General features: G+C 40.4%; 1 protein-coding gene and 1 pseudogene across 2 annotated transcripts in view; both read left to right on the plus strand.

Moving 5' to 3' along the window:
- Nucleotides 1–27,566, plus strand: part of PCYT2 (phosphate cytidylyltransferase 2, ethanolamine) — a 38,613-nt gene that overhangs the window by 800 nt on the left and 10,247 nt on the right. Inside the window, exons 1-7 of one of the 2 annotated variants that reach the window (XM_087710089.1) lie at nucleotides 5,275–5,330; nucleotides 7,242–7,300; nucleotides 10,572–10,733; nucleotides 11,309–11,375; nucleotides 11,833–11,917; nucleotides 13,102–13,146; nucleotides 27,219–27,357. In XM_087710089.1, coding sequence (XP_087566215.1) covers nucleotides 10,628–10,733; nucleotides 11,309–11,375; nucleotides 11,833–11,917; nucleotides 13,102–13,146; nucleotides 27,219–27,357 — 442 coding nt within the window. In that variant the 5' untranslated portion in view covers nucleotides 5,275–5,330; nucleotides 7,242–7,300; nucleotides 10,572–10,627. Of the gene's footprint in view, nucleotides 1–5,241; nucleotides 5,331–7,241; nucleotides 7,301–10,571; nucleotides 10,734–11,308; nucleotides 11,376–11,832; nucleotides 11,918–13,101; nucleotides 13,147–27,218; nucleotides 27,358–27,566 lie in introns of those variants that run through there. The other variant, XM_087710088.1, reaches the window with a different exon arrangement.
- Nucleotides 1,213–3,321, plus strand: LOC148048176 (uncharacterized; annotated as a pseudogene).

Consider the following 27,566-nt stretch of genomic DNA (forward strand, 5'->3'; position numbering starts at 1 on the left):
TGAGCTGTTCAAAATGAGTTGACTTCAAGGCTGCCAATCCCGCAGCCAGCAAAGTTCCAGTAGTAGTTGGTAGCTGTGGTTAATATGTTCTTCTGGGATTCCTCTTTATCTCCTGACTCACTTGTTTCTGAAACAGCTTTTTAATATTAACCCCTGTCAAAGGACTGGGTGTACTCTTCCTCATACTATGTCAAAAGGACTTTGGAGTTTAGATAGGCTTATAAACACGAGTTGCCCACAAAGACATACTTTGAGATTACCAAACATTCCGGGAACCTACCGTGTTTAACCATGAAAAACAATTTGCTTTTATCTACTCATGATTTTTATCACCGGCCTAAATTAACTTATATTGCCACAGGTCAAATTGGTACAATAGTGGTAAACCATTGGAAGAAGTAATAGCCTGCATTTCCTGTTCTTTTCTGTCAACGTATATAAAGTCAATTGTTGGAATTCAACAGTTTTATAGAATTGCAGTTTCTATGACTATCTTTCTAACATGAAGACTGCAGCGAAAAATTATTGAATTAAATGAATGTCTAAGGGACCTTTTAGTTTTGGTAAAATAAGTTAGAAAGGAAACAAACTAGTTGGGAGAATGCCACGCAACAATAGGAAGTAATCAATAGCTTCATGATATCAGGAAGATGAAGTAAAATATTATATTTGGCAATGAGATCATTATAGAAAATGTATTTATTTATTATAAATATATGCAAGTGAATCAAACATCCTGTAATACTTGTCTGGGAGGATTTTTAAATTGCAAATGCTGCTAATATCAGCCATATCCTAGTTGAGTTACAGAGGAAGGGGACAAAAGGATCTGGAACTGTTCCAGAAGTTGTCATGGAAACTGGATTTAGAGTCATATGAGTCTTGGAAGATAACTCCTGGGAACGCAAGCACTAAGGCTCTTCTGCATTGCCATATGATAGGTGTGGGCCCCATTAGAAACTGCTTGGCATTTGCTAACATCTGGGATACAGCCAAATTAAACCTGAAGGTTTGAAATTCTCCTGGAACTGTATTTTTATTTTATTAATATGTATTGTAATCCATCTTTCCACTTACACACTTTTCTTTTTAGCTTGGAAAAAGTAATTCGTTTATCTTAGCAAAATAAAATATCCTGTATTAATTTATTTAGGCACAATTATTTGTAGAATGCTTTCATTCTACTCTTTCATTTACTCTTTCTAGTCATTATCAATCAGAGAAGCTGTACTAAATAGAATAACAGAGTTGGAAGGGATCTTGGAGGTCTTCTACTTCAGGAGGTCTTCTACGGCAAGAAACCCTATACCACTTCAGACAAATGATTATCCATCATGTTAAAAACTTCCAGTGTTAGAGCATTTACAACTTCTGGAGGCAATTTGTTCCACTGATTAATTGTTCTTACTGTCAGGAAATTTCTCCTTAGTTCTAAGTTGCTTCTCTCCTTGATTAGTTTCCACCCATTGCTTCTTGGCCTGCCCTCAGGTGCTCTGGAGAATAGCTTAACTTCCTCTTCTTTGTGGCAGCCCCTGAGATATTGGAACACTGCTATCATGTCATCCCTAGTCCCTTTTTTCATCAAACTAGACATAACCAATTCCAGCAACCATTCTTTATATGTTTTAGCCTCCAGTCCCCTAATCATCTTTGTTGCTCTTCTCTGCACTCTAGAGTCTCAACATCTTTTTTACATTGCGGTGACCAAAACTGAATGCACTATTCCAATTGTGGCCTTACCAAGGCATTATAAAGTGGTATTAACACTTCACATGATCTTGATTCTATCCCTCTGTTTATGCAGCCTAGAACTATGTTGGCTTTTTTGGTAGCTGCTGCACACTGCTGGCTCATATTTAAATGATTGTCCAGTAGGATTCCCAAGATCACTCTCACAGTTACTACTATTGAGCAAGGTACCACCTATACTGTACCTGTGCATTTCATTTTTCTTGTCTAAATGTAGAACCTTACTCTTTTCACCATTGAATTTCATTTTATTAGATAGCAGCCAACATTCAAGTCCATCAAGATCCTTCTGTATGTTAAGCGGATCTTCTGGACTGTTGACACTTCCTGTTAGCTTGGTGTCAGCTACAAATTTGATGAGTTCCCCATCTATGTCCTCATCCAAATCATTGATGAAGAAGTTGAAGAGTACTGGGCCTAAAAGAGAGCCTTAGGGTACCCCACTGCATACTTCTCTCCATGTAGATGCAGTTCCATTGAGGACTACACATCGAGTGCATGCAGTGGGTCAGCCAGTTACAAATCCATCTGGTGGTGATGCTGTCTAACCCACATTTTTCAATTTGTGAAGTAGTAGGTTATTGTCCACTTTATCAAATGCCTTACTGAAGTCCAAGCATTCCTCTGGTCCACTAATTTTGTCACTTTGTCAAAGAAAGCAATAAGATTAGTCTGGCATGATCTGTTTTTGAATAACCCATGTTGGTTTTTGGTTATTACATTGTTTGCTTCTAGGTGTTTGCTGATTCATTGCTTGATTATCTTTTCCAGAATCTTCCCAGGTATTGAAGTCAGGTTGATAAGTCTGTACAGTGGTGTATTAACCATTAAGCAGACTAAGCACATGTTTAGGGAACCAGGCCCAAAGTGGGCACCACAAAGTTCAGAAAGAAAAAAAAACAATGAAGATTTGTACACTATGTACAAAGGAGGGGAGATAAGATTTGTCAGTGCTTATGGCACTAGTGAGCCTTAATCCACCACTGGATTTGTAATTTCCTGGATTTATTCCCCCCCCCCACTTTTTTTGAAGATGGGAACCACATCAGCTCTTTTCCAGTCTTCTGGCAGTTCCCCGGTGCTCCTGGATCTTTGAAAGATATAATTCAGTGTTTTTGAGCTCTTGCCACTTTCTCCCAGCAATGGACCAATTGTTTCCTTGACTTTTTTCTTGTTTTTCGCATGTTGGAAGAAGCTTTTTCTGTTTTTGTTTTGTCGCAAGCCTTTGTTCGTTGTGAGCCTTAGTTTCCTCACTTCATCTTTGCAGACTCAGGCTATTTGCTGATATTCTGCCTTAGTTATGTGCCCCTCTTTCCACTTTTTATACTTGTCCTTTTTATCTTTCAATTTGTCAGAGAGTTCTTTATGCAGCGACGCTGTTTTCTTTTGAGAGTGTTATTTTTCTTCTACATTGGTATTGTGATGGACTGGTTTTTTATAAACTCACTTTTGAAAATTTCCCAAGCTTCCTGAGTTGTTTTCCCCTTGAGGATTCTCATCCATGGAATCCTTCCCTCTCTAAGCTCTCTTTAAGTTTATTGAAATTAGCTCTCTTAAATTCCAAGACTCTAGTTTGACTTCGTTTTATTGCTTGTAGTTGCATAATGTTGAATTCCAATATTGAATTATCACTCCACCCCCACCCCCGGATGTTCCTGTAGTTTCAACACCTTCTATCATTTCATCTCTTTTGGTGAGAAAAATATGGCTGATCCTCTTGTTCTCTTCTCTACTTTTTGGGAAACAAAGTTGTCTGCTAAGTTTGTTAGGAACCTGTTGGATCTTCCACTTGGTGAAGAGTTTGTCTCCCAATTGATGTCAGGGTAGTTAAAATCCCCCACTGCTATTGTGGTATGCTTACTATACACCTTAGTTAGCTGACTAGCAAAAAGTTCATCTTCCTCTGTTTGGTTAGTTGGCCTATAGTATACTATAGACCTATGGCAATGACATTTTCCCCCTTTAATATTGACCCAAATGCATTCAAGCTAATTTTCATCATTATTGTGCTCTATTTCTGTAGAAATGTAGTTGTTTCTTATATATAGTGCAACTCCACCTTCTCTTTTATTTGGTCTATTTCTTTTAAATAATTTAAATTCCTTTAGCTGTATGTTCCATTTGTGGGTTTCATCCCACCAAGTTTCCATAATAACAACAATATCATATCTGATATTGAGAAATTATAAATGAGAAATGTAATTGTGGAAACTTAGATTTTATTTGAGCTGAATTTTAAGCTAACCAAAAAAGTGTGCAAACCATCTAGTTTATTTCATTAGGGAAATTTTAAAAACAGCAGAAAAAAAAGAAAGGAGTTATAAATGTGACAGGATTCAAGATGCATTTTTACCAGTGAAGCTTAAATGGAATTTGGGATAGACTATGGATATGTACATTGGATTCTATCTGAACCAACTCCTTTTTAAGTTATGCTAGCAATTCCCCCAAAATTCCTTTTTTTTTCTTAATTTTGAAAATACCCAGCCAAGTTTTCATCGTTAGCTAAGACACTCACATCCATTGGCAGGTGGAAAACAGAAGCAAGGCTAAAATTGGGCAATGTTTATATTTAAAAAGCTTATTAAAAGGCAAATAGCCAAATGAAGGTAGAATTGCCAGTATGTTATGAACATACCATTACAAGGAATGAGTCCAATGTGTACTGAGTTTAAAAAGTTCTTAAATACATTTAAAATATTAAGTATTTTGTGAACACCTTAGAACAAGGATGTCAAACTCGCATTGTCATGGCGTCATGAAATGATGTATCGTGACTTTTTCTCTCTTGTCTAAACTGGACCTGGGTGTGGCCAGCACATAACACATCCGGTCTGTAGGCCGCGAGTTTGACAGCTCTGCCTTAAAAGAAGGTTTTTTCCTTCATTTTCTTTTCTCAGAATTTCTGATATCTGAGAAATTGATTGGATTTAATTTTTTTTTCCAGTGAGGGCTGTTTCCCATTCAGGTCAGAAAACTATTTTCAAATTCTAAGCATATTTGGACTTTTTACCTATGGCTCTTTGGAAATACTGTAAAAGTATATCTAAATGTATTGATTATACACATACTTTCCATTTATTAGAAAATTTGAGGTGCCGAGGAATAAAAAAAATACCAGAAAAACCAGTAATAATGGATAAATTTCCAGCAACATAATTGAAAATAAATTTATAATTTGCTGCTTGTGAGTAGTCATGTGAAGTAAGGGGAGCAAAGGGAAGGAATGATGAAAGAGCTTCATAATTGCAATGCAAGCTCCACCCTTTTTGTATGTGCTTCTTGACACTGTACAAAAGGGGCAGATGCTGAAAGCTTCCAATTCTGTAGACACCACTAAAAAGCACTGTTGATGGTACAGTGAAGAAATTCTTTGTTTTTGAGGACTGTTATGTTCTGTGCATGCTAATAGTGGAATATTGTGAAAACAAGCATTGACATGCCTTTACAGAAGTTCCTTTGTTACTTTTGGTTTTGTTTGTTTCTTTGTAGCTATGATATGGTACACTATGGACATTCCAATCAATTGCGACAAGCTCGTGCAATGGGAGATTATCTGATTGTGGGTGTCCACACAGATGGTAAGGAAACTGCATTACTATTTTTCTTTTTAGAAGTCTGATGCCTTTGAATACTTTCTGAAATTGTGATTTGCTTGTTTGTTTATCCCACATTTATTATTTTTATAAATAACTCAAGGCGGTGGACACACACTATACTCCTTCCTCCTCCTATTTCCCCCACAATAACAACCTTTTGGTGTGATTTGGGCTGAGAGAGGACCTGGCCCAAACTCATCCAGGCAGTTTTCATGACTAAGGTGGGACTAGATCTCACAGTCTCCTGCCATCTAGCCAGGTGCTCTACCCTTTAGGCCTAATTGGCTCTTATATTCACTTCAGGCAGTTTTGTCTAGTGGTTAAGGCATAGCAACCAGGTGGGTGACTTTGAGTCAGTCACCCTCTTTTATCCCAAGATAAGCTTAGGCAACAAGCTGGTTGGTCGTATTTAATTAATATCGCAATTAATGGATCAACATTCAGTTCATCAAAAGAAAAGAAAAAACCAGACAATGCACTTGTGGGAAAATCTAGGAAGAGAAAAAAATCCTTTCAACCAACATACATATCAATCTAATCTGATATTGTCATCTGTGATCTACAAGACTCCCATCAGTTCTGCGGCTTCATTTAGATCTTGGCCTATCTTCAATTAAGAATTCAATTGACATGATCAAACTTCAATTGGAGGTAGGTTGATGGTATAAAACCTGCAATCTCCGCAAAATCTTGGCTACTTTCCCAAAGATCTCTCCAACATTTTGAGATGAATTATATTTTTAACATGATAGACAGAAAAAAATATTAAATACAACAAGACTAATCATAACAACTACTTCAGTTTAAATTATTATTATTATAATACAATTGTATCACAGTGGCCAGTTGTTTCGCCGGATTTGGCATTGGTTACTAGTCGGGCCCCACCCATGGGCCTAGGACGTCGTAACGTATTTTCGTAATATGCGTGCAGATCCAAGCAGTGCGGCTTTTTGCATTTGACTGATGGTGATTTTGTCAATTTTTAACTGTTTTATTATTTCATGTTTTCTATTTTTTGTCCACTTTTCAGAAATTAGTCAAGGTAGGTCAGTCAGATCATGTGCAATCCTTGGTCTGCCAAAATTGCTCTCTCATGTTATTAATATTTGTTTTCTTTATTTTCTTATTAGATTTTATAAAGATATTATAGCTGATAGCATGTGATAACAAACTTACATATAAACTATAATGCTGTATAATGCCATTATAGGAAATCTTTCATAAATAAAAGGAAAAGACTAATGAACTAAGTGGAGGAAAAAAGGAAAGCGAAAAAAAGCAAGTTCTCCCCCCCAAAAAATCTTCCAGAATTTTTAAATAGGCATAATCCCACAATGTTAGATTTTCATGAGAGTTGGAATCAAACATTTTCTTTCCAGCAAAACCCACCTTACGACCTGAAAAAATAAATAAGTAAATAGCAAACTCATATAATACAATAGCTAGAATAGAATTGTATAAATCTTTAGCTTTCAAGTTCAGTCCATTCTTTTCGTCCCAATATTTTACTGAAGTATGCCCAATTATACTCTTTAAAATCAGGTAGGAAAGAAAGAAAATTGTCTACAGCTATTTTTTTTTAAAAAGACTTCATTAACTCCCAACTGAAACATGATGGACACAGAGAAAAAAGAACAAAGGTACATTAAAAATGGGAGTAGAGAGATATGTTTTCCTTAGCTTAAATGTATTTAAACCAACATACTCAATAATGCTCCAAACCAATTCCTGTTATAGGAGATGGCTGGATTCATATATCTTGCTAAGCTATGAATTTTAACTATTGTTTATTGAGTTGATTGGGTTCACACATTGCACTAACTTTGAAACAGGAATAGTCATCCTGTTTGGATCCAAGAGCCATACTTTCATTTTCATTTTTCTTTTCAGCTGCTGAGGGTCATGCATGGACCATGATACTGACATGGTGACATCATCAGAGGGTTAGGGTTAGTAATTTTCAATCCTTTTTCTTTTTAAACATTTTTGGCTGTTTGGATTTTTTAAGTGAAACTGATATCAATTTCACTTTAAAAATGTGGAAAATTACATTGCTGATTGTCATTAATGTGCCACCAAATTTTAGTGGCATGATTTTTGGGGTATTCTGTGAATCTTCAAAAGATTGCCATCAACTATACTTTTCAAAGTGTGGAGCATTGTAGAGCATACCCAATACACCAAACCAAATCAAAACAAACTACATTTCATCTTAGAAGAACATGGTTACACATTGGATTGATTTTACTTTAGTGTGATTCATCTTTCTTGGAATTATTTAGTTTAATGCCGTAAGAACCTTAGTTCTTAGTAATCTCCTAATCTGACTTCATTCTTAATATTGTTAAATTTACTGGTAAATAATAGATAGCACAACAGTTGACCCTGTACAGGGGTGGGTTCTGGCAGACACTACTGCTGGTTTGCTCATGTGTGCACTTTACGCGTGAGCGCGTGCTTGATGCGTGCTACGTGCACATGCACAGTGCAATTAAAATTCTGCGCATGTGCAGTGCTGAAAAACAAGATGGCGGCGCCTACAGCACCACCTGAGGAACCGGTTCGGGGGCATGGTAGGCCTGGGTTGCTGCCAGTTCCAGCAACCCAGGCCGCCAAACCACTACCAGTTCAGCTGAATCAGTCCAAACCAGTAGGAACCCACCACTGACCCTGTAGAAACAGATGCTGGAGGTCTCAGCACTTTTTCTCCTGAAGCTGTATGGGTCTTCACTTACTGGCCCCATGTTAGCTTTCAAGTGGAAACTTGGTAATTCACAGTGCCACAGCCTACTTTCTAGAGTAATTTTACTAACATTCATCCCCTTTGTCAGTGAATGAGAGACATACGGCTTTGACAATATGTGCTCTCTTTCTAGTGAGTGAAACATGAAAAAAAATTAAATGCAAAAAATTGAATAATTTTAATATAACACGTCCTTGCCATGTAGCTCAAAAATACATAACAAGAGAATTCATCCCTTGCTCTCTCACCCTTAGGAGATAGACCAATCTTATAAGATATACACCAAATCAAACTTTATTAAAGAAAGAAAGAAAGAAAGAAAGAAAGAAAGAAAGAAAGAAAGAAAGAAATGTTATAATAGCTATAAGCTATTCAATTTTAAATGTCCCAAAATGCCAGAATTTAATAATGACTGAGACCAGTTATAAAGCTATTCAAAATAGTTTTATTGAAAAGAACATTTACATAAGAATTGTAATACTCCCAACAGACCACAGGATTTACTAGTCTGCTACAAATAAGCATTTTACCACAATTACAAGTATGTTGCTGGAAGCTTCAAATTAATCATTAACGATCAGGAAGATTCTAAAATTATTGTCTCGTGTACAAACTGAGGATATGCATAAAAGCTGAAGTACAAATAATTAACAAACTTGTACAAAATAAAATTTCAGAACCAGGACACTTTTAACACATAACAGAAAGATTAAACAATGCAACATTCCTAGCTACCGTAAATATTTTTACTTGTGTTTTAGTTTATATGCATATACATATACACACACATATACAGTACATGCAGGAAAAAAGATATAAAGAAACACATAAAATAGCTTCCAATCTTTTCCACACCAGCTGTAAGTACAATTATATATTAACTTCTCTCTAAAGTTACATCATAACTGTCTTCTTTCTATAATCTATCCTGTTTAATCATCAAAGCCTAAAACATAAATTATTTTTTTTCTTTTGGCAAAAAGTCCATAAGGGATTTCTCTTCAGCAATAAACGTATATATTGTATTTCTCTAATCAAACAAGTCAATATCTCTTTCAGCAAGTTCTTATCATCTTCATCAACTATTTCCTCCATTTACAGGTATTTGCCAGATCTTTCAAACTTTGTGCATACAATAATCTCACTGTAAAACAGTGCTCCTTGGCTCTTTTTTTAACTATTTATATACATCAGTCTCCAGAGGAAATGTTCAATCTTTGAATCACTGTATGTATTTGAGGCCAAGGTTTTCTAGCTTTTTTACACATCCATCAAGCATGATAAAAAAATTGTTCACATTTCCAACATAAATTTGAAGAATATTTATACATTTTGGATAATTTTTCGGGTGCCATATACCAACACTACATAATTTAATAAAATTTCTAAAATTGTAACACAAGGTAAATTTTAGTCTTTAAATCACATATTTTCCCATTGTTAGATCTGTATATTATAATCAAAATTGAAGCCTACTTTAAATTCTTTGACTTTCTTCTATTGCAAATTTTATTCAAGGTTTATACATTTTAGCAACTGCTAAATGAAGATATTCATCATTTATATAAAATTTCATTTCAAATTGTGGCTTATATTGTTCACTACAATTAATTATTTTATGTATTTTAAATCTTTCTGATAATTATAAATAAGAAAACCATTGACAACTATGTTCCTCTGTCATTAGTTGTTCTCTTTATTTTATTTTATATTCCCCTTGAATTGGCTTCCTTGCTTCCTGAGTATTTCAGTGTATTAATTTTGAGGCTGCTGCAGAGTTAAGACAGAATCCCAGCTTCCCAATTCTTGGTGTATAGCTTTTTTCCCTCCTCCAGTTCTTTCTTTATGTTTTAAAAGAATTCAGAATTTCTATCCCCGGAATATAGGAAAAGGCTGGGATATTTCTGCATCTTTGTGTCAGAAAATCATGACTCCTCAATGAAATATGGATTGACAGTCTGGCATATACAATGTCATTCACAATGTGTTTGGAAGATTTGGTATTTTTGGATGATAATCTTAATAGTAAGCTATGTTATGTTTCCCAGAATAATCAGTATTTAAATTCTGTACTTGGAATATTCATATTCATTGTCAAGAAAATTGATACTGTACCCTACTTAAGCTTCTTTCTGAATGAGCAATATAGTTAAACAAGGATCAATGTATATGTCCCTCATAAAATAGTACTATTTTTTTTAAAAAAAATTAAATTATTATAAACAATTGGCAATTGTCTAATCAGAAGAAAAACAATCCTGCTTCAAAGTCTTTACCCTCTTGTAGTACTGAACAGTCAGAGATTGCCCTCCTGGGGCCAACTAATTGAAGCTCACTATTGAATTTTTAAAGGCTATCCAGATTTTTAAAATCTGTTTCCTTCTGTAGGAGTTTTGGGGAAATTAACAGTGGCATGGGATGTATACACAGGCCTGATAATCACCTCTTTTTCTCTTCCTTTTTATACTGAATCATAGATGAAATATCCAAACATAAAGGCCCCCCTGTCTTTACTCAAGAAGAAAGATACAAAATGGTGAAGGCCATCAAGTGGGTAGATGAGATTGTTGAGGGAGCTCCTTATGTCACAACACTGGAAACTCTGGATAAATACAACTGTGACTTCTGTGTACACGGGGGTGAGTACCGGAGCCTGATGTACCCACTTCTCTCTCTCTCTCTCTCTCTCTCTCTCTCTCTCTCTCTCTCCCTCTCTCTCCCTCCCTCCCTCCCTCCCTCCCTCCCTCCCTCCCTCCCTCTCTCTCTCTCTCTCTCTCTCTCTCTCTCTCTCTCTCTCTCACTACATACATACCTATCTACTAGAAGTCTGTCTTGCTGGTTAAATTAAATGGTCAATTTATTTTGTTATCTTTGTTAATATACATCGTCCTCATTTTTTGTGCAGCTGGTATAACGTTATAAAGCTTCACAAGTATGGGTTGATAATAGTACAACATGTTGCTTTTGAGAACAGAAATGTAATGGAGATCAATACATTCTGTAAGTCAGGTTTTGCAGCCTGAGCCTTCCTACAGCATTGCTGGATTATAGTGATTATCTTCAAGATTGAGAAAGATAACTAGCGATAACTTCGCTCTTAGAGAAAACAGCTTGCATGCCTGTTTACTATAATTAAAATGCATATTATAGGAATTTGCTGATTAGAGTACCTAAGCAGCTCCTCCAATTTGTCAGCAGTGTTTTTTTTTAATAGATGACATCACACTAACTGCAGATGGCAAGGATACTTATGAGGAAGTGAAGAAAGCTGGGAGATATAGGTAAAACCCTATTTATGTTATTCTGCTCAGAGATCCTGAAATGCTCTGTTAATTTTGTTTTCATTGTATCCATAGCTTCTCCTCTATAATTTTTGAATGTTGTATTAGATTAATACTATATTGATCTGGTTTTGTCCTTAGCTGTTATGAATATGAAAAAGTGACGATTGCAAATCCTTTAATCCAAAAGCCATGGAATTTATTAGTAACTTAACAGAAAGGATTGAGGAGGGAAACATGGAAATAGTGGGTTACTGTTTAGTGTTCTGTATCAACAATTAAGAAGGTTATTTTCTTGTTAAAAACTCAAAACATTTTTTTTTAAAAAATAAGGAAAAAAACAAGTTTGCCAAGATATTCCCAGACAAACAAAAATATTTAGAGGGAAAGACTTTGCAAACATTGTGAATAGTGGATAGCAAAATTCCCATCTTATCTGAATCTTGTCTTGTTGCAGGGAATGTAAACGGACCCAGGGAGTGTCCACTACAGATCTGGTTGGCCGGATGTTGCTTATGACCAAGGCCCATCACAGCAACATTGTAAGTGAAAAATGGCTTCGCGAGTTCCAAGATGCTCCAATTCCTTCAATACTCTGAATGAAGGATGTACGGATGCTTTTTGGATTACAGAGTTGAGTTTCTCAAATGAATCTTGGGGCATTTGTAAGCTCTCTGATTATTCTTTGATATGATTCCAGGATTATTGCTGTTTGATACAGGCAGCAGACGCCAAAACAAAGTAAAAGTGTAAGTTTAGGGAAGTGCTGTTTGAAGTGGATACAATGCCATGTACTGCCAAGAAGGAAACAAAAAAAACTTACCATTGAAATGTGGATCATCAGTTAAGGGTGGGGTTTGGAAAGAGAGGTCAGGTTGCCTTACCTGGCAAATGGATCAAGATTTAATTTAGGCAATGGCATTTATGTATACTTATGAAATAGTGCTTAAATTATGACAGTTTACTAAATGGGCAATTTAGTTGGGCTAAGAATATATTTAGTCTGTGTGTTTCTGTGGCTGAAGTTGGAAGGCCATACTTTACTTCTGAAGCTAGTTTCTGAGCTAGTTTCTAGAAGTATGTAAAGTATCTGTCCTTTAAACAAGAAGTCATTTCATACTATGAGGTCAATACATTTCACCTCATTAAAGCACGGAGGAAACATAATTCGCTCTGTGTCTCCTCAGGCTTCATTCCACAGTTCTGGTAGACCTAAGAGGGCTTGGAGTGATGTGATTAAAAGTAACATGGCAGTTTTGGTTTTTTTTAGGCATGGGGACAAAGTACACATTGTCTTGTAAAGCTCGAGGTGTGGTTAGAACAAAGCATGCTTTTAAAGTTTTGCATAACTGTACTTTTTGTGGTTGAGAGATTTTCTTTACATGGGTATAAAATGTTTAATGAGAACTGGTTTAGTGTAGAATCTGGGTGTCTTAAGTTCTAGTCCTGCCTAAAATACAGTAGTCAGCTGGGTATGTTATTTCTCAGCACTCAGAAAGAAGGCAGTGGCAACCCACTTCTAAAAATGCTGCCAAGAAAACTTCATGGAGTTGTCCATGTAGTTAGCAGGAATCAGCACTAATCTCAAGAGGGAGGGTGGGGATTGAGCAAAGTTGAAGAATGGCAGGCCTGCTGTACCTAACTTGGAGTTCCATATGTTTTTTTTCATTTGTTGGATGGGCCACTGAAATGTCTTTACCATTGATATGTTTCTTTTCTATTTTAGGCTGAAGAGACAGATTATCGGAAGCATGCAGATAACCTAGGAAAGGTAAGAACTGGCACTGGAGGCACATCACAATGCAGTTTATGCATAATCAAATATAATATTCCAGTGGAATTATTCCAAATTTGGAATGATTGGAGTTATCTGAAATTGATGATTTATTCATTTAAACTATTTCTGTTTCCCTATTTTTTTATATTGTAAAGCTGACATCAGAGATTGAATAATAATAATAATAATAATAATAATAATAATAATAATAATAATAATAATAATAATAATAATGGTTGATTGCACAGTCATCCAGATGTTTAGGGTGGATTTGGCATTTTTATCCACCTATGAAGTCCTTCCCAAGGATCTGGGAAATGCAGGTGTTGTTTTCTGATGACATTAAGGGTATCGCTGGATGTAAGCTGTTTCAAGTATTTGTCTTTTGCATTTGACTGATGGTGATTTTTTTGAATGGTTGTGTTTCAGTGGTGTTCCAGATGTTTTAGGATTGCATCCAAAAGTAGTGTTATTGGTACTATAAAAGTTGGTAAACTTTCTTTTGCCGCAGTCATTCCACTTCTATTTGCAGGTCATTATACTTTGTGATATTTTCTCCTTCTTCTCCATCTCTCCTCCTCTTCCCCCTCCTCCTCTCTTTCATGCAAAAAAACAACAACAACACAGTCTGTAAAGGAGTGGCATTTGCCCAGCAGCGATGCAACACTTGTTCTCCATAGTGAGGGGAGGAGTATCCAGGATGGTTTAACCTTGTCCTCGTTGATTGGACTGAGTCCGATAAGCTCTTTAGGCCACGCCCTAGTCACCAGGTAATACCCAGTTACTTTGCAAGAGAGAGAAAGAGAGACTGATTTAAATTGCAACTTACTATTCCTCAGGGGCATGAGTACCTTGGCAGCCAGCAAAATCCCTGGCGGGGGTAGCGGTACTCGCCATTAGCCTGCAAGGGCGGCGGACAGATTTGGCCACTAGGAGGAATCCTGCAGCCACTCAGGAGGGAAAAAGAAAAAAGCCTAACGAGGCGCCAGCATGCCGCTTCTTTAAGCAGCAGCCAGTCAAAAGCCCTGAAACAGTGCAGGAGTGCTCCGCCTCTCCCCGCAGGGGTCGAGCGATGAACCGCGGAGTTTTAAACGTCACAGAGGGCCCGCACTTTTCCTAAGCACCGGAGCGGCCGGTGGAGCCAGGAAACGAGTGCAGGAGGCAGGGGGAGAGAGAGAGAGATAAGCTGCTTTTCAAGCCAGCTGGAGAAATGGAGCTTTGAAATTTGGCGCAAATCGCCATTTTGAACACATGATCCAAGATAGCAGCAACCCAGAAGACACCGGCAGGAGCCAGGTCCTCGTTTCTCTTCCCCACCGGAGGAGCAGAAGAGCCCCCAAGGTCAGAACCTACCCCCGAAGGTTCTTCCAAGGGAGGGGATGGCAAGGCAAAAAGAAAAACTAGGCATCTTTCCTTCAAGGCAGCTAAGGAGGCAAGTGCTGGCTCCAAGCCTCCCAAACTTGGCTCTAAATATGAAAGGCAGAGGCATAAGGCTTTAGAGCGAATATGTCACAAGGCCAAGAGCAGGAAGGCTCCTCCTGGTCTGGGGTCTGATGAGAAACTACCAGGGCCTTCTTCACCCAGCAGGACTACAGAGGAGGATCCCTCCCTACAAGTGAGGATTTCCTTGACACCTCGGGCATCTGGGGTGCAGCCCAGGGATGGCAATCACCCCCACACACCACGGGGCCTTCCCCACAAGCCCTCCCTCCAACACCTGCAGGTATTGGGGCCAGTCAAGTACCCACCTCAGGAGTACCAAATTTTCAGGACATGATGATGAGGGCTTTTCAACAGTGCATGGCTGCTGCTTTCCAACAGCCCCAGAGGCAGCCTCACATGGCACCCTTATCCATGGTTCCTGAGGGGCTGGAGGCCCAGGGGACACCCCTTTGAGTCCCCTATTTCGTCTCGGAAGAACAGCGAGTCTGAATCCGAAGAAGGTGAAATCAGAGAAGATAGACTCTGAGGACGAGGACATGCCTCCTTCGAAGCCTACCAGTTCCGGATTGTTCCAGCCTTCCTTGTACAAATCCTTACTCTTCAAGGCGAAGACAGCTGCCAAACTTGGCAACAGGCCATCAGAACCACCAATGCATCCTCAGGGCTTCTTGGCAGAGACCATATTTGAGGAGCAGTCTGTGGAGGCCGACACGGTACCCACACCCAAGTCCTTCCTTGACCTGATCAAAAGACAATGAGCATCTCCCACCTCAAGCCTGATGCCCACATCCACAATCAAAACATTTTTTCAATGTGGACAAGGACATGGCTCAGGTGTTGTCGCAAACCACTATCGATGTACCTGTCACGGTCCTGCATACACCTGCGAACATGCCCGGAGAACCAGAGGATGCTCTGAAACTGGAAGACAAGAAAGCTCACCTCACCTTACAAAGGAGCCATCAAGCAGCGGCCTGGTCAGTGAAAGCAGCCACCACCGCCTCCCAATGTTCCCTCTAATTTTTTTTCCATGTGTGCGGAAAAGTATAGTGTTCGGGCAGCACATTTTCATGCCTGAGCACCTGAATTTTTTTTAGCCATAATTGCCATCAGAGCAGATGTTGGGAGGGGGGCAAGGAGGAAAAGGGTCCCCTCCCTCTCCCTCAGACCCCCAGGAAGGAAGGGAGGGGAGGGGGAGGGAAAGGAAAGAAAATGGGAAATAAGAAAAGGAAAGGAAAAAGGAAAGGAAATAGAAAAGAAGGAAAGGAAATGGGAAAGGAAATGGGAAAGAAGGAAAGGAAAAAGGAAAGGAAAGGAGAAAGGAAAGGAAATAGAAAAGAAGGAAAGGAAAAAAGAAAGGAAATGGGAAAGAAGAAAGGAAAGGAAAAGAGAGAGGAAATGAAAAAGAAAAGGAAATGGAAAAGAAGGAAAGGAAAAAGGAAAGGAAAAGAGAAAGGAAATAGAAAAGAAGGAAAGGAAAAAGGAAAGGAAATGGGAAAGAAGAAAGGAAAGGAAAAGAGAAAGGAAAGGAAAAAGAAAAGGAAATGGAAAAGAAGGAAAGAAAAAGGAAAGGAAAGGAAAAGAGAAAGGAAATAGAAAAGAAGGAAAGGAAAAATTAAAGGAAATGGGAAAGAAGAAAGGAAAGGAAAAGAGAAAGGAAATAGAAAAGAAAGAAAGGAAAAAGGAAAGGAAATGGGAAAGAAGAAAGGAAAGGAAAAGAGAAAGGAAAGGAAAAAGAAAAGGAAATGGAAAAGAAGGAAAGGAAAAAGGAAAGGAAAGGAAAGGAAAAGAGAAAGGAAATAGAAAAGAAGGAAAGGAAATGGGAAAGAAGAAAGGAAAGGAAAGAGAAAGGAAAGGAAAAAGAAAAAATGGAAAAGAAGGAAAGGAAAAAGGAAAGGAAAAGAGAAAAGAAATAGAAAAGAAGGAAAGGAAAAATTAAAGGAAATGGGAAAGAAGAAAGGAAAGGAAAAAGAAAAGGAAATGGAAAAGAAGGAAAGGAAAAAGGAAAGGAGAAAGGAAAGGAAAAGAGAAAGGAAATAGAAAAGAAGGAAAGGAAAAAGGAAAGGAAATGGGAAAGAAGAAAGGAAAGGAAAAGAGAAAGGAAAGGAAAAAGAAAAGGAAATGGAAAAGAAGGAAAGGAAAAAGGAAAGGAAATGAGAAAGGAAATAGAAAAGAAGGAAAGGAAAAAGGAAAGGAAATGGGAAAGAAGAAAGGAAAGGAAAAGAGAAAGGAAATAGAAAAGAAAGAAAGGAAAAAGGAAAGGAAATGGGAAAGAAGAAAGGAAAGGAAAAGAGAAAGGAAAGGAAAAAGAAAAGGAAATGGAAAAGAAGGAAAGGAAAAAGGAAAGGAAAGGAAAAGAGAAAGGAAATAGAAAAGAAGGAAAGGAAAAATTAAAGGAAATGGGAAAGAAGAAAGGAAAGGAAAAGAGAAAGGAAATAGAAAAGAAAGAAAGGAAAAAGGAAAGGAAATGGGAAAGAAGAAAGGAAAGGAAAAGAGAAAGGAAAGGAAAAAGAAAAGGAAATGGAAAAGAAGGAAAGGAAAAAGGAAAGGAAAGGAAAGGAAAAGAGAAAGGAAATAGAAAAGAAGGAAAGGAAATGGGAAAGAAGAAAGGAAAGGAAAGAGAAAGGAAAGGAAAAAGAAAAAATGGAAAAGAAGGAAAGGAAAAAGGAAAGGAAAGGAAAAGAGAAAAGAAATAGAAAAGAAGGAAAGGAAAAATTAAAGGAAATGGGAAAGAAGAAAGGAAAGGAAAAAGAAAAGGAAATGGAAAAGAAGGAAAGGAAAAAGGAAAGGAGAAAGGAAAGGAAAAGAGAAAGGAAATAGAAAAGAAGGAAAGGAAAAAGGAAAGGAAATGGGAAAGAAGAAAGGAAAAGAGAAAGGAAAGGAAAAAGAAAAGGAAATGGAAAAGAAGGAAAGGAAAAAGGAAAGGAAAGGAAATGAGAAAGGAAATAGAAAAGAAGGAAAGGAAAAAGGAAAGGAAATGGGAAAGAAGAAAGGAAAGGAAAGAGAAAGGAAAGGAAAAAGAAAAAATGGAAAAGAAGAAAAGGAAAAAGGAAAGGAAAGGAAAAGAGAAAGGAAATAGAAAAGAAGGAAAGGAAAAAGGAAAGGAAATGGGAAAGAAGAAAGGAAAGGAAAAAGAAAAGGAAATGGAAAAGAAGGAAAGGAAAAAGGAAAGGAAAAGAGAAAGGAAATAGAAAAGAAGGAAAGGAAAAAGGAAAGGAAATGGGAAAGAAGAAAGGAAAGGAAAAGAGAAAGGAAAAGAAAAAGGAAAGGAAATGGAAAAGAAGGAAAGGAAAAGAAGGAAAGGAAAGGAGAAAGGAAAGGGAAAGAGAAAGGAAATGGAAAAGAAGGAAAGGAAAAGAGAAAGGAAAGGAGAAAGAAAAGGAAATGGAAAAGAAGGAAAGGAAAAGAAGGAAAGGAAAAGAGAAAGGAAAGGAAAAAGAAAGGAAAGGAAAAAGGAAAGGAAAGGAGAAAGAAAAGGAAATGGGAAAAAAGGAAAGGAAAAGAGAAAGGAAAGGAAAAAGAAAGGAAAGGAAAAAGGAAAGGAAAGGAGAAAGAAAAGGAAATGGGAAAAAAGGAAAGGAAAAGAGAAAGGAAAGGAAAAAGAAAGGAAGTTAGAAGAAGGACAGAAAGGAAAAGGAAAGAGTGGAAAGGATTGGTACTGCTCAAAAATCAAGTCTCAAGAACCCCTGGACCCCTTTGGCTCAGGCAGTCCAATCCCACGCTGCTTCCCTCTCTCCCCAAAGCGAAGGGATTGCAGAAAAAATGCTGAGCCCAGAACGGGGCTTCAGACGAGGCAATGCCTGAGAAACCCCAGATGTGCAGAGAAACACAGGCTACAACCAGCAAATCCCATTTTCCCAGGAACTGACGAAGCCCCAGAGGACCAATGGGAATTCTCCCTTCTGCAGCGTCATCGGTCTCCGGGCAGAGTCTTCCTTGATTTCACCAATCAGAAATCAGAGTTCAGAAGGGAGGGAAGGGGGATATTTTCAGTCACATTTAAAGACATTAAAAAACACTGCGCTGCACTTTGAAACTTGTGCGCGGTGTTTCTTTGTTACCTGCGCGGCCGCTCATGCGCGCAGCTTAGAGGAAACGCTGCCGCCTCCTTCTTTAACTGATCTTCACTACTGTGGCTACAAGATCTCCAACAGCAAATCCCGATAGCAGATGTCAGGGCACACCAGGACATCAACAAGTTGGTGGCAGCCACTCAATTCTCTTCAGATGCCACCCTAGCAGCAGTCAGATTTGCATCCAGGGCGATTGCTTCTTCCGTAGCATCCCGCAGGTTGCTTTGGCTTCGACAGTGGCAAGCGGACGTATGACACAAATGGTGCTTGGCGTCGCCGCTCTTCATGGGAGGTCCTCTCTTTGGTGCAGCTCTGGACCCCTTCTTAATAGAAAACAAGGACAAGCGGAAGGTGCTTCCCACCGCTCCAAGGAAGACCAGCTTCAGGGCGACACCCTACCCCAGACGCTCCACCTTCCGTGGTCAGGACTACGGGTCTTCCTTCCGGGGTCAGGATTCTTTCAAGGGGTCTGATTTCGGGTATTCGGGTTTCAGGCAGTACCAGAGAGAATACCCCTCCAGGCAGAGATACCCACCAGATAGGCAGCAAAGGGGCAGGCAGCAGAAGTGGCCCTTTCGAGAGGGCGGAGGAGGTGGCGGCGGGTGCTCCTTCCGCAAGAACTAACCCTAGGCCTAGCTCACCCTTCAGGTTGTCTTCTGGGCCCCGAGTTTTCACCAAGGTAATGGCGGCATTGGCAGTGTTCCTGAGGTTAATGCCTATACGAATCCAATGCTATCTAGATGACTTGCTGTTGCAATCATCCTCCTTTAAGGGTGCCCTATGGAACTTAGACATCACCATGTCAACCTTAAGAGATCACAGATTCTCGGTTAATCTGGCTAAAAGCCATCTACACCCTCCACTAGGCTGATTCATTTAGGAGCCTTGATAGACACAGTGTTAGGCACAGTTTCCCTGTCATCTGAAAGGCAGCACAATCTTAGGGAGCTGGCCTCCCGGGTATCCAGGGAGCGTAGGGTATCTCTAGCTACATTGTCCAGGTTGCTAGGCACGATGGTGTCCGCCATTGGCATTGTCCCTTGGGCGCGCTTCCACACCAGAGACCTCCAATGGTTCCTTTTACCATTCCAGCAAAGGTGCATGAGCTGCTCCCAGATCAAGGTCCTCCTACCAGCAGAAGTATGGTGGACGTCTCCGGAGATAACCAAGGGAGAATTCTTTAGAACTCCAGACCGGGTGATGGTTACAACGAACACCAGTCTGTTTGGATGGGGGGCCCATCTGCAGACTCAGATGGTGCAGGGACAATGGAGCCAGGCGGAATTGACTCACAACATAAACTGACTGGAACTCAGGGCGGTCCGCTGAGGTCGGTCCGCCACTCTGTCAAGAGCAGTCATATTCTAGTACTCACAGACAACATAGCAATAGCAATAGCAATAGCAATAGACTTATATACCGCTTCATAGGGCTTTCAGCCCTCTCTAAGCGGTTTACAGAGAGTCAGCATATTGCCCCCAACAATCCGGGTCCTCATTTTACCCACCTCGGAAGGATGGAAGGCTGAGTCAACCCTGAGCCGGTGAGATTTGAACCGCTGAACTGCTGATCTAGCAGTAGCCTGCAGTGCTGCATTTAACCACTGCGCCACCTCGGCTCTTAACCACCAAGGTGCATATAAACAGACGGGCGGGACCAGATCAAAGTCCCTCATGCTGGAGGCCAAGAGACTGGGGCTTTGGGCCGAAAGGAATCTACTCTTGATAACCGCGGAGCATATAGCAGGGGTGGACAACGTCAGGGCCGACTGGCTCAGCCGGACCGAGGTGGACAATTTGGAGTGAAAACTGCAACCAGCAATCTTTGAGGCAGTTGCGGAACTTTTCGGACATCCGGAGGTCGACCTATTTGCCACCCCTCTCAAGGCTCAGCTCCCAAGGTTTTACTCCAGGTACCCAGTTCAGAAAGCGGAGGGGGTGGACGTTCTCCGCTGCCCGTGGCCTCGGGGACTGCTGTATGCCTTTCCATCCTTGCCATTGATTCCCAGGGTCATCCAAAGGATCTTACGGGAGGAGGCGGAGGTGGTACTGATTGCCCCACATTGGCCTTGGCGGCCTTGGTTTGCCGACCTCAGGTCCCTCTCGGTGGACAGGTCCTGGAGGATCCCCCAGGAGAGGATCTCCCTCAGGCAGGGGTCGCTGGAGCACCTGGACCCTCAGTTGCTCCAGTTAACCACCTGGCACTTGAGCGGAGCATCCTGAGGGGGGACAATTCCTCCTCCAGGGTCATACAGACGATCCAGGTGGCTCGCAGGCCTTCCATGGAGTGTATCTACAATGCTACGTGGCACGCCTTTTGCACATGGTGTGCCACCAGGAACAGTGTCGCAGGTCCTTGACTTCCTTCAGGCGGGCCTGGAGAGAGGGTTGATCCGAATATTATTAGAAGACAGATCTCTGCAATTGCCTCGGTACTCCTGTGCAGTAGGTCTCAGACACTAACTCACCACCCCATGGTCAAGCAGTTTCTCAAGGGGTCCTCTAATCTTAGACCACCCACGGTACACATGTACTCTTCTTGGGACTTACATAGGGTGCTGGATGCTCTGACAGGCCATCCTTTGAGCCGCTATGAACAGTTTCTCTCAAGTTCTTGACATTCAAGATGGCCTTTCTGGTGGCCATTACCTCCGCTAGGCAGATATCCAAGCTACAGGCACTGTCTGCAAGGGAAGACTTATGTGTGTTCCACCAAGACAGAGTGGTTCTACGGCTGGACCCCTCCTTCATACCCAAGGTGTGCTCTTGTTTCCATCGTTTGCAAGAACTGATATTGCCCAATTTCTGTCCAGACCCCTCTCATCCTTTGGAGAGAAAGTGGCACACTTTGGACGTGAGGAGGGCTCTGAGGATCTACCTCAAATGAACCCTGCTGACCAGAAAATCAGAAGCCCTGTTTGTCTCCTTCCAGCCCGGGTCCCTGGGAAACAAGGTAACATCTACCTCTATAGGCAGGTAGAACACCGACTCATCACAAGAGACCATCGATGGACAGAGAGTGGAAGCAGTGTGCTTCCTCCCATATTTGGGCATACCAGGGGTTGTAACATTTAATACATACCTATCTCCCTGGCTCAGCTGATAACGGAGAAGGACCTTGTGGCTTAGTGGTTAACACATCTGCCTAAGATGTAATACAGCACAGGTTCTAATCCCAGTAAGGGTATGGCTAGCTGATGAGAGCTAAATAGCTTGAAATAGATCTATACTAGTCTCCCTTTACTTATTTATCAGCACAAATACAACACACACAGACACACACACACACGTGACGAGCCGAAGGACAGAGAATGGAAGTAGTGATCTTCCTCCCATATTTGGGCATACCGGGGGTTGTAAAATCTAATAGATACCTTTCACCCTGGCTTGGCTGATAACGGATAAGAGCCTGTGGCCTAATGGCTAAGATGTTTGCCTAATATGTAATATAGCCTAGGTTCAAATCCCAGTAAGGATATGACTAGCTGATGAGAGCAAAATAGCTTGAAATAGATCTATACTAGTCTCCCTTTATTTATTTATCAGCACAAATACAACAAAATATAACAAAAAGGCAACAGTAAAAATATTGGGTTTCTGCCTGGATGGTCTCTTGTGATGAGCCGAATAATAACCGGGGGTTGTAAAATCTAATATATATATGATATATATATATCTCATCAGCTAGCTTACTGGGCATACCGGGGGTTGTAAAAATCTAATATATATATATATATGTATACGTATACATATACGTATATGTATACGTATACGTATACGTATATGTATACGTATATGTATATATTCATATGTGAACCCTCCCTAGGGACGTGTGGGCTTTGGTACGTCCCATCCTGGATACTCCTCCGCTCACTATGGAGAAAGGGCATTGGTACACCTATTCTCATAGTGGGGGAGGAGTATCCAGCCCCTCCCTGAGTTGTAATGTTATTGGAACCGTTCTGTTTGTTGTATACCTGCTCTGTTAAAGAAATAAATAAATAACAATCAACGAGGACTAGGTTAACCCAGGGACATTCAGTCACTGGAGGCAGGGGAGGCAGGGCCTCACCAGTCAAGCGAGGAAAAGGAAAGAATTTTTAAAATAATTTAAAAGGCCAGGGTAGTTGCTGCCAGACTCCAGGTCACAGTGACTTTGAGTCTGCTTAGTGTTAACTGTAGGGGGAGGCTAGAGAACTATGGGCCTCCTTTGCATAAGAAATTTTTCTCCTTTTAAGAGTTAAGCAAGGGTTAAAAAGCGAAAAATTTCGTATGCAAAGGAGGCACGTGATTCTCCCGCCTCCTGATCTGGGAGCAGCGAATCATGCCTTGCATTTGAGCGACTGCGCAATCTAGCAGCAGGAGTCTTGCTTGTAAAATGCACCTATGTTGGAAAAGTTCATGCTCCGAGCAAGTTCAACTCTCCAGCGTGCAAGTAAAGTTTCTTTGGTTTTTCCAACCTTTTACCATTATGTCTACAGAGAGGTTCTCAATCATTCAGATCTGCGCTTTTTCCAAAGGCGAGTGGACTTTCTGCCCCCCCCCCCTTTTCAGACGTTTCTCTTCTCATGCAAGAGGATAGAAGAACCGAAAGCTTCATGGATGAGAAGCAAAACATTTTCAAAGGGGGGGAAAAATACCCCAAAAAAGTCAACTCGCCTTTTGGGAAAAAAAGCACCTTTGGGACCACTTCTTCTTGGGTTAATGTCCCTGGCGTTTGGGGACTTTAAAAGGATGCGTGTTTCTCTCTTGCATTCTTTATATTTCGCTACGTCCTTTGTTCAGTGTATTGGTATTTCCATTGTCTGATAACTGCCAGGACGCTTTTAATGTTTTGTTACAGCCGCCCATTCCAAAACGCAATATTTCACATATTTGAAAGGAATAGTCATGGCAAAGCAAGAGGTTAGTCCACTTTAAGCTCCAAGGTGGGGTTTTGCTGTTTTTGAAATGCGTTGCTGTAATCCAGTGGGGCACATCGTATTTCCCTCCCTGCCTAGGCAAACCATTAAACAGCGTTTTGTCAGTGTCAGCTGACAGGGTGCATTGTAAATGGTGATTGACTGCAAATGGATGAACTGTTAGACCGGCGGTTGCTTTTCCCGTTGAGCTTGCTCAAAAACACATGGTGGGTTTTTTGTTTTTTTTGCTTGGCTTGGAATAGCGAGGCATACTCGGAAGGATGGCTGCTTCTATGCCAGAGGCAATCAGTTTGGGGGAGACTCGAGTTCACATTAAAAAGAATTAGTAATATATCATTGCTAAGACTGGCCGCCCGCAATAACCTCCCCAGACTTGTTTTGATGAGTGCGGGGCGACTGACGATAGTTTGCACCACCCACGCCCGCTCAAACTAGCCTCAAACTAGCCTCAGTTGCCCCGTGTTCAGCAAAGCAAGCCCGGGGAGGTCCTTTGTGGGCGGCCAGTCTTAGCCGCTTGCGCCCGGCACTGCGGCTGAAGTGAAGCCCCAAAGTCCCCACTGCCACCGGAATATCTGCTGCCACTTCCTCCTCCTCCAACAGCACTGGCGGATTTGCTGCTCGACGCTGCGGCTGAGGTGAAGCCGGCAAAGGTCCCACCGGCGCCCCCGCCCGTGGCAGCAGTGTCTCTCCCTGGGAGCACCTGAGCTGGGCTCCGCGTTACTCCTGCCCCCTCCTCCTCCGCTGTGCTTTTGAGGAGCCATGAGTCCGCGGGAGGGAGCGGGAGCAGGAAAAAAGGCCGCAGCGCCGGGCAGCAAATGTGGTGGTGCTGTTGGAGGAGGAGGAGGAGGCAGCAGCAGTTATTCTGGTGGCGGTGGGGGCTCGTCGGCATCTTCAACGGCAGTCCTCCCCCCCGTGAATAAAACGAAGTGGAGCAGATCCATGCAGATGACGTCATCGCAACATGACTGGAGGAGGAATTCTGGGAGTTGAAGTCCACAAATCTTAAAGCTATGCTGGGGCTTCAGCGGCGCTTTCGCGTTTGCCTCACTGGCCATGAAGCTCATCGCATGTCACTGGGTTAACCCATCCTGGATACTCCTCCCCCACTATGAGAATAGACGTATCAGGTAAGTACCAACCCCCTTTTTGTCCTTTGCACCTCTGCAGATGCTAATCTATGGAAATATTTTTATGATACCAATATGTGAATATCTGAATCAAACAAAAATCACTTTATTCTCCATTTTTATTTAGAGACTCTTATAAAAGGACAAACCTGTAAGCATGGATTTCAGTTTTATAATCAGGGCGTTTGTTTGGAGGCCATTATAGCTAGTTTCAAGTTTTGCAAAGATCTCAACGAATATTTGTACTATAAGACATACGGATCAGTGGTGTGTTGCCAATTTTTTTACTACCAGTTCAAGTGCGCACATATGCAGAAGTCTCCTGGCGGGTGGGCAGAGCCTCCTGCTACCATTACTACCAGTTTGCCCGATCTGGGCTGAACCAGGAACAGCCCACCTCTGATCCGGATGTACATAGAAAATCTTTTTTATATTTTGCTTCTGCTTTATGATGCAGAACTGTTACAGTATGTAAGACTTTACTATTATGCCTTGAGGAATCGCATAGCTTTATATGTCTTACAACAAATAAGTTTCTCTTTGGCATTAGAGTTGTAATCTGCATACAGTCAATGAAGTCATTCTACTGAGTTATAGAAGCAGTCCCAAAGAATGCCACCTGGTGGAGCTAATCTTCCTTTCCACTTTCAACAGTTTCTAGCACTTACTATGCATATATTAAATACATAAGTCAGAACAAAAGAAGATAGAGGGTATATATGGGTTTGTAAAATCTTCTAAAATGTAGACTATAAAATAATAAATATTAAATAAAAATAACAAAACAAAATGCAGAATCAGTGTTAGGCCCAAAACCAAAAACATGTGTAGATTCTTCCAAGTTGAGTTATTTTGTTGTTTCATTCTTATAGACAAAACCTTGCTAGACTGAACAACCCACTGTCTGCATCTAAATATACTCTGTGAGCTATTAGGGAGAAGCTGTCTTCCCTCTCTTTCTCTCACACATAATATCTAGACTAAGTTGCCTCTTACTCCTCTGGAATGCACTTCCTTCTTCCAGGGGATCTACCTTCTCACTGGAGATATGGAAATATGTATCATTGTGCTTAAAACTGGACTTTTTTTCTTTCTTCTTCTTTTCTTTCTTTGAAAACTCAGAACTGAAGAAGTTTCTTGGATGAGAAGCAAAACACTTTCAAAGAAAAAAGGAAATCCAGTTGCCTTTTCATAGAGTTCATAGAGTTGAGATTCCAAATATTTCTCACATTTCTCTCTTAATGGTTTCAAGATAAAGTGTTTTATTTAGCATAAGAGATTCTCTTGGATTTAAATGAAGTATACCATTCAGTATTAATGGTTAATAAAATCAAATCTATATAAGAATAAATTGTTGACATTCTCATTTGAAACAAAGTTGGAGTTTGTGATCAGTCCTTTTGCACAATATTTCCACCAATGAGCATAATTCTAATTCTATGGAATCCTCTGCCTTCCTACTCCTTTTACTGAATAACTTCATTGTCATGCTTCAAGAGGATAATCATGGTATAGAACAGTGATGGTGAACTGTTTTCTTATGGCATGCCAAAATTGTGCGCGCCATCATGCACGCACATGTGCCCACACCAATTCAATCCTCCCTGCCCATCTGCACATGTGTGTGTGAAGCCCCCAGACTCCGAAGGCTTTCCTGAAGCCTGGGAAGGGCGAAAACCGCCTCCCCTGGCTACCTGAAGGCCCTCTGGAAGCTGGAAACAGGTTGTTTCCGAACTTCCAGTTGACCCATTGGACCTGTTTTTCATCTTCCCCAGCCTCCGGAGGCTTTCCTGAAGCCTGGGGAGGACAAAAACGGCCTTCCCCAACCCTCCAGAAGACTGAAAATCAGCTGGCCGGAGCACGCATGAGCGCCAGAGCTGACAACTGGCATGCCAGCAAATATGGCTCGCATGCCACCTGTGGCACGCGTGCCATAGGTTCGCCATCACGGGTATAAAAGTAGAGAGGTTAGCAGCCTACTGTTAGCTTCCACCTTTTACATCTTCCTATAGGGTTAAAGTATCAATGCAGCAATGTATATTGAACTTTTTGTGTCAAAAATAAATGATATTGCCACAGTGATAAGTGCTACCATAATTCAGTTTGAATTTCAAATTATATGAATTCATTGTTTCAATTGAAAAGGATAAAAATGGGCAATGGAATTTGAAATAAAAGTAGAAATATAGGAAAAACTCATTTTGACTGTATTTAATTTTGATGATAAAGAAGTTAGCACTTCAGTTTTATCTTAATCTTTAACTGGTGTCAATTCTTTGTGATTATGATCTTTAAATGTGTACAGCTACTTAGACTGGTTTGTTAACTTTTTGTAGCAATTACTGGATCTTTATCAGTATTGGTTAATGTATATGTTGATTTATAAGAAGTATTTTTTTAACCTACTATTTTATTCAAATCCCATTCCTTATATTCGACGAGAACTAACTCCAATAGCTCCCAGAATATTGAAGATGTTCTTTTTTTTTTTTTTTCCTTCAGTGCCCTAAAGGTCACAGTCCCTGGACTGGAGTTTCTCAGTTTCTGCAAACATCTCAAAAGATCATCCAATTTGCATCTGGCAAGGAGCCTCAACCTGGAGATACCATAATCTATGTGGCAGGCGCCTTTGATCTTTTTCGTATCCTAAATTTGTTTTCTTTGGGGAAGAATGGAATTAAGAGTTTCTTACAGCAAATTAGGAAGGCCTGATACCTGTTTTTGGAACTGCCTAAACTTCATATCTTAACCAGTTTTTCAGGTTGTTTTGATTTAGAAATGCTAAATCAAGTTATTTCAGTTAGGAACTTAGGCGAATGTAGCTTTATCTAACAGTAAAGTGTACTTTTA

This window comes from Thamnophis sirtalis, unplaced genomic scaffold (assembly GCF_051295495.1).
Source record: "Thamnophis sirtalis isolate CommonGarterSnake01/CBP01778 unplaced genomic scaffold, rThaSir2_p1.2 scaffold_3, whole genome shotgun sequence".
Classification (NCBI taxonomy): Eukaryota; Metazoa; Chordata; class Lepidosauria; order Squamata; family Natricidae; genus Thamnophis; species Thamnophis sirtalis.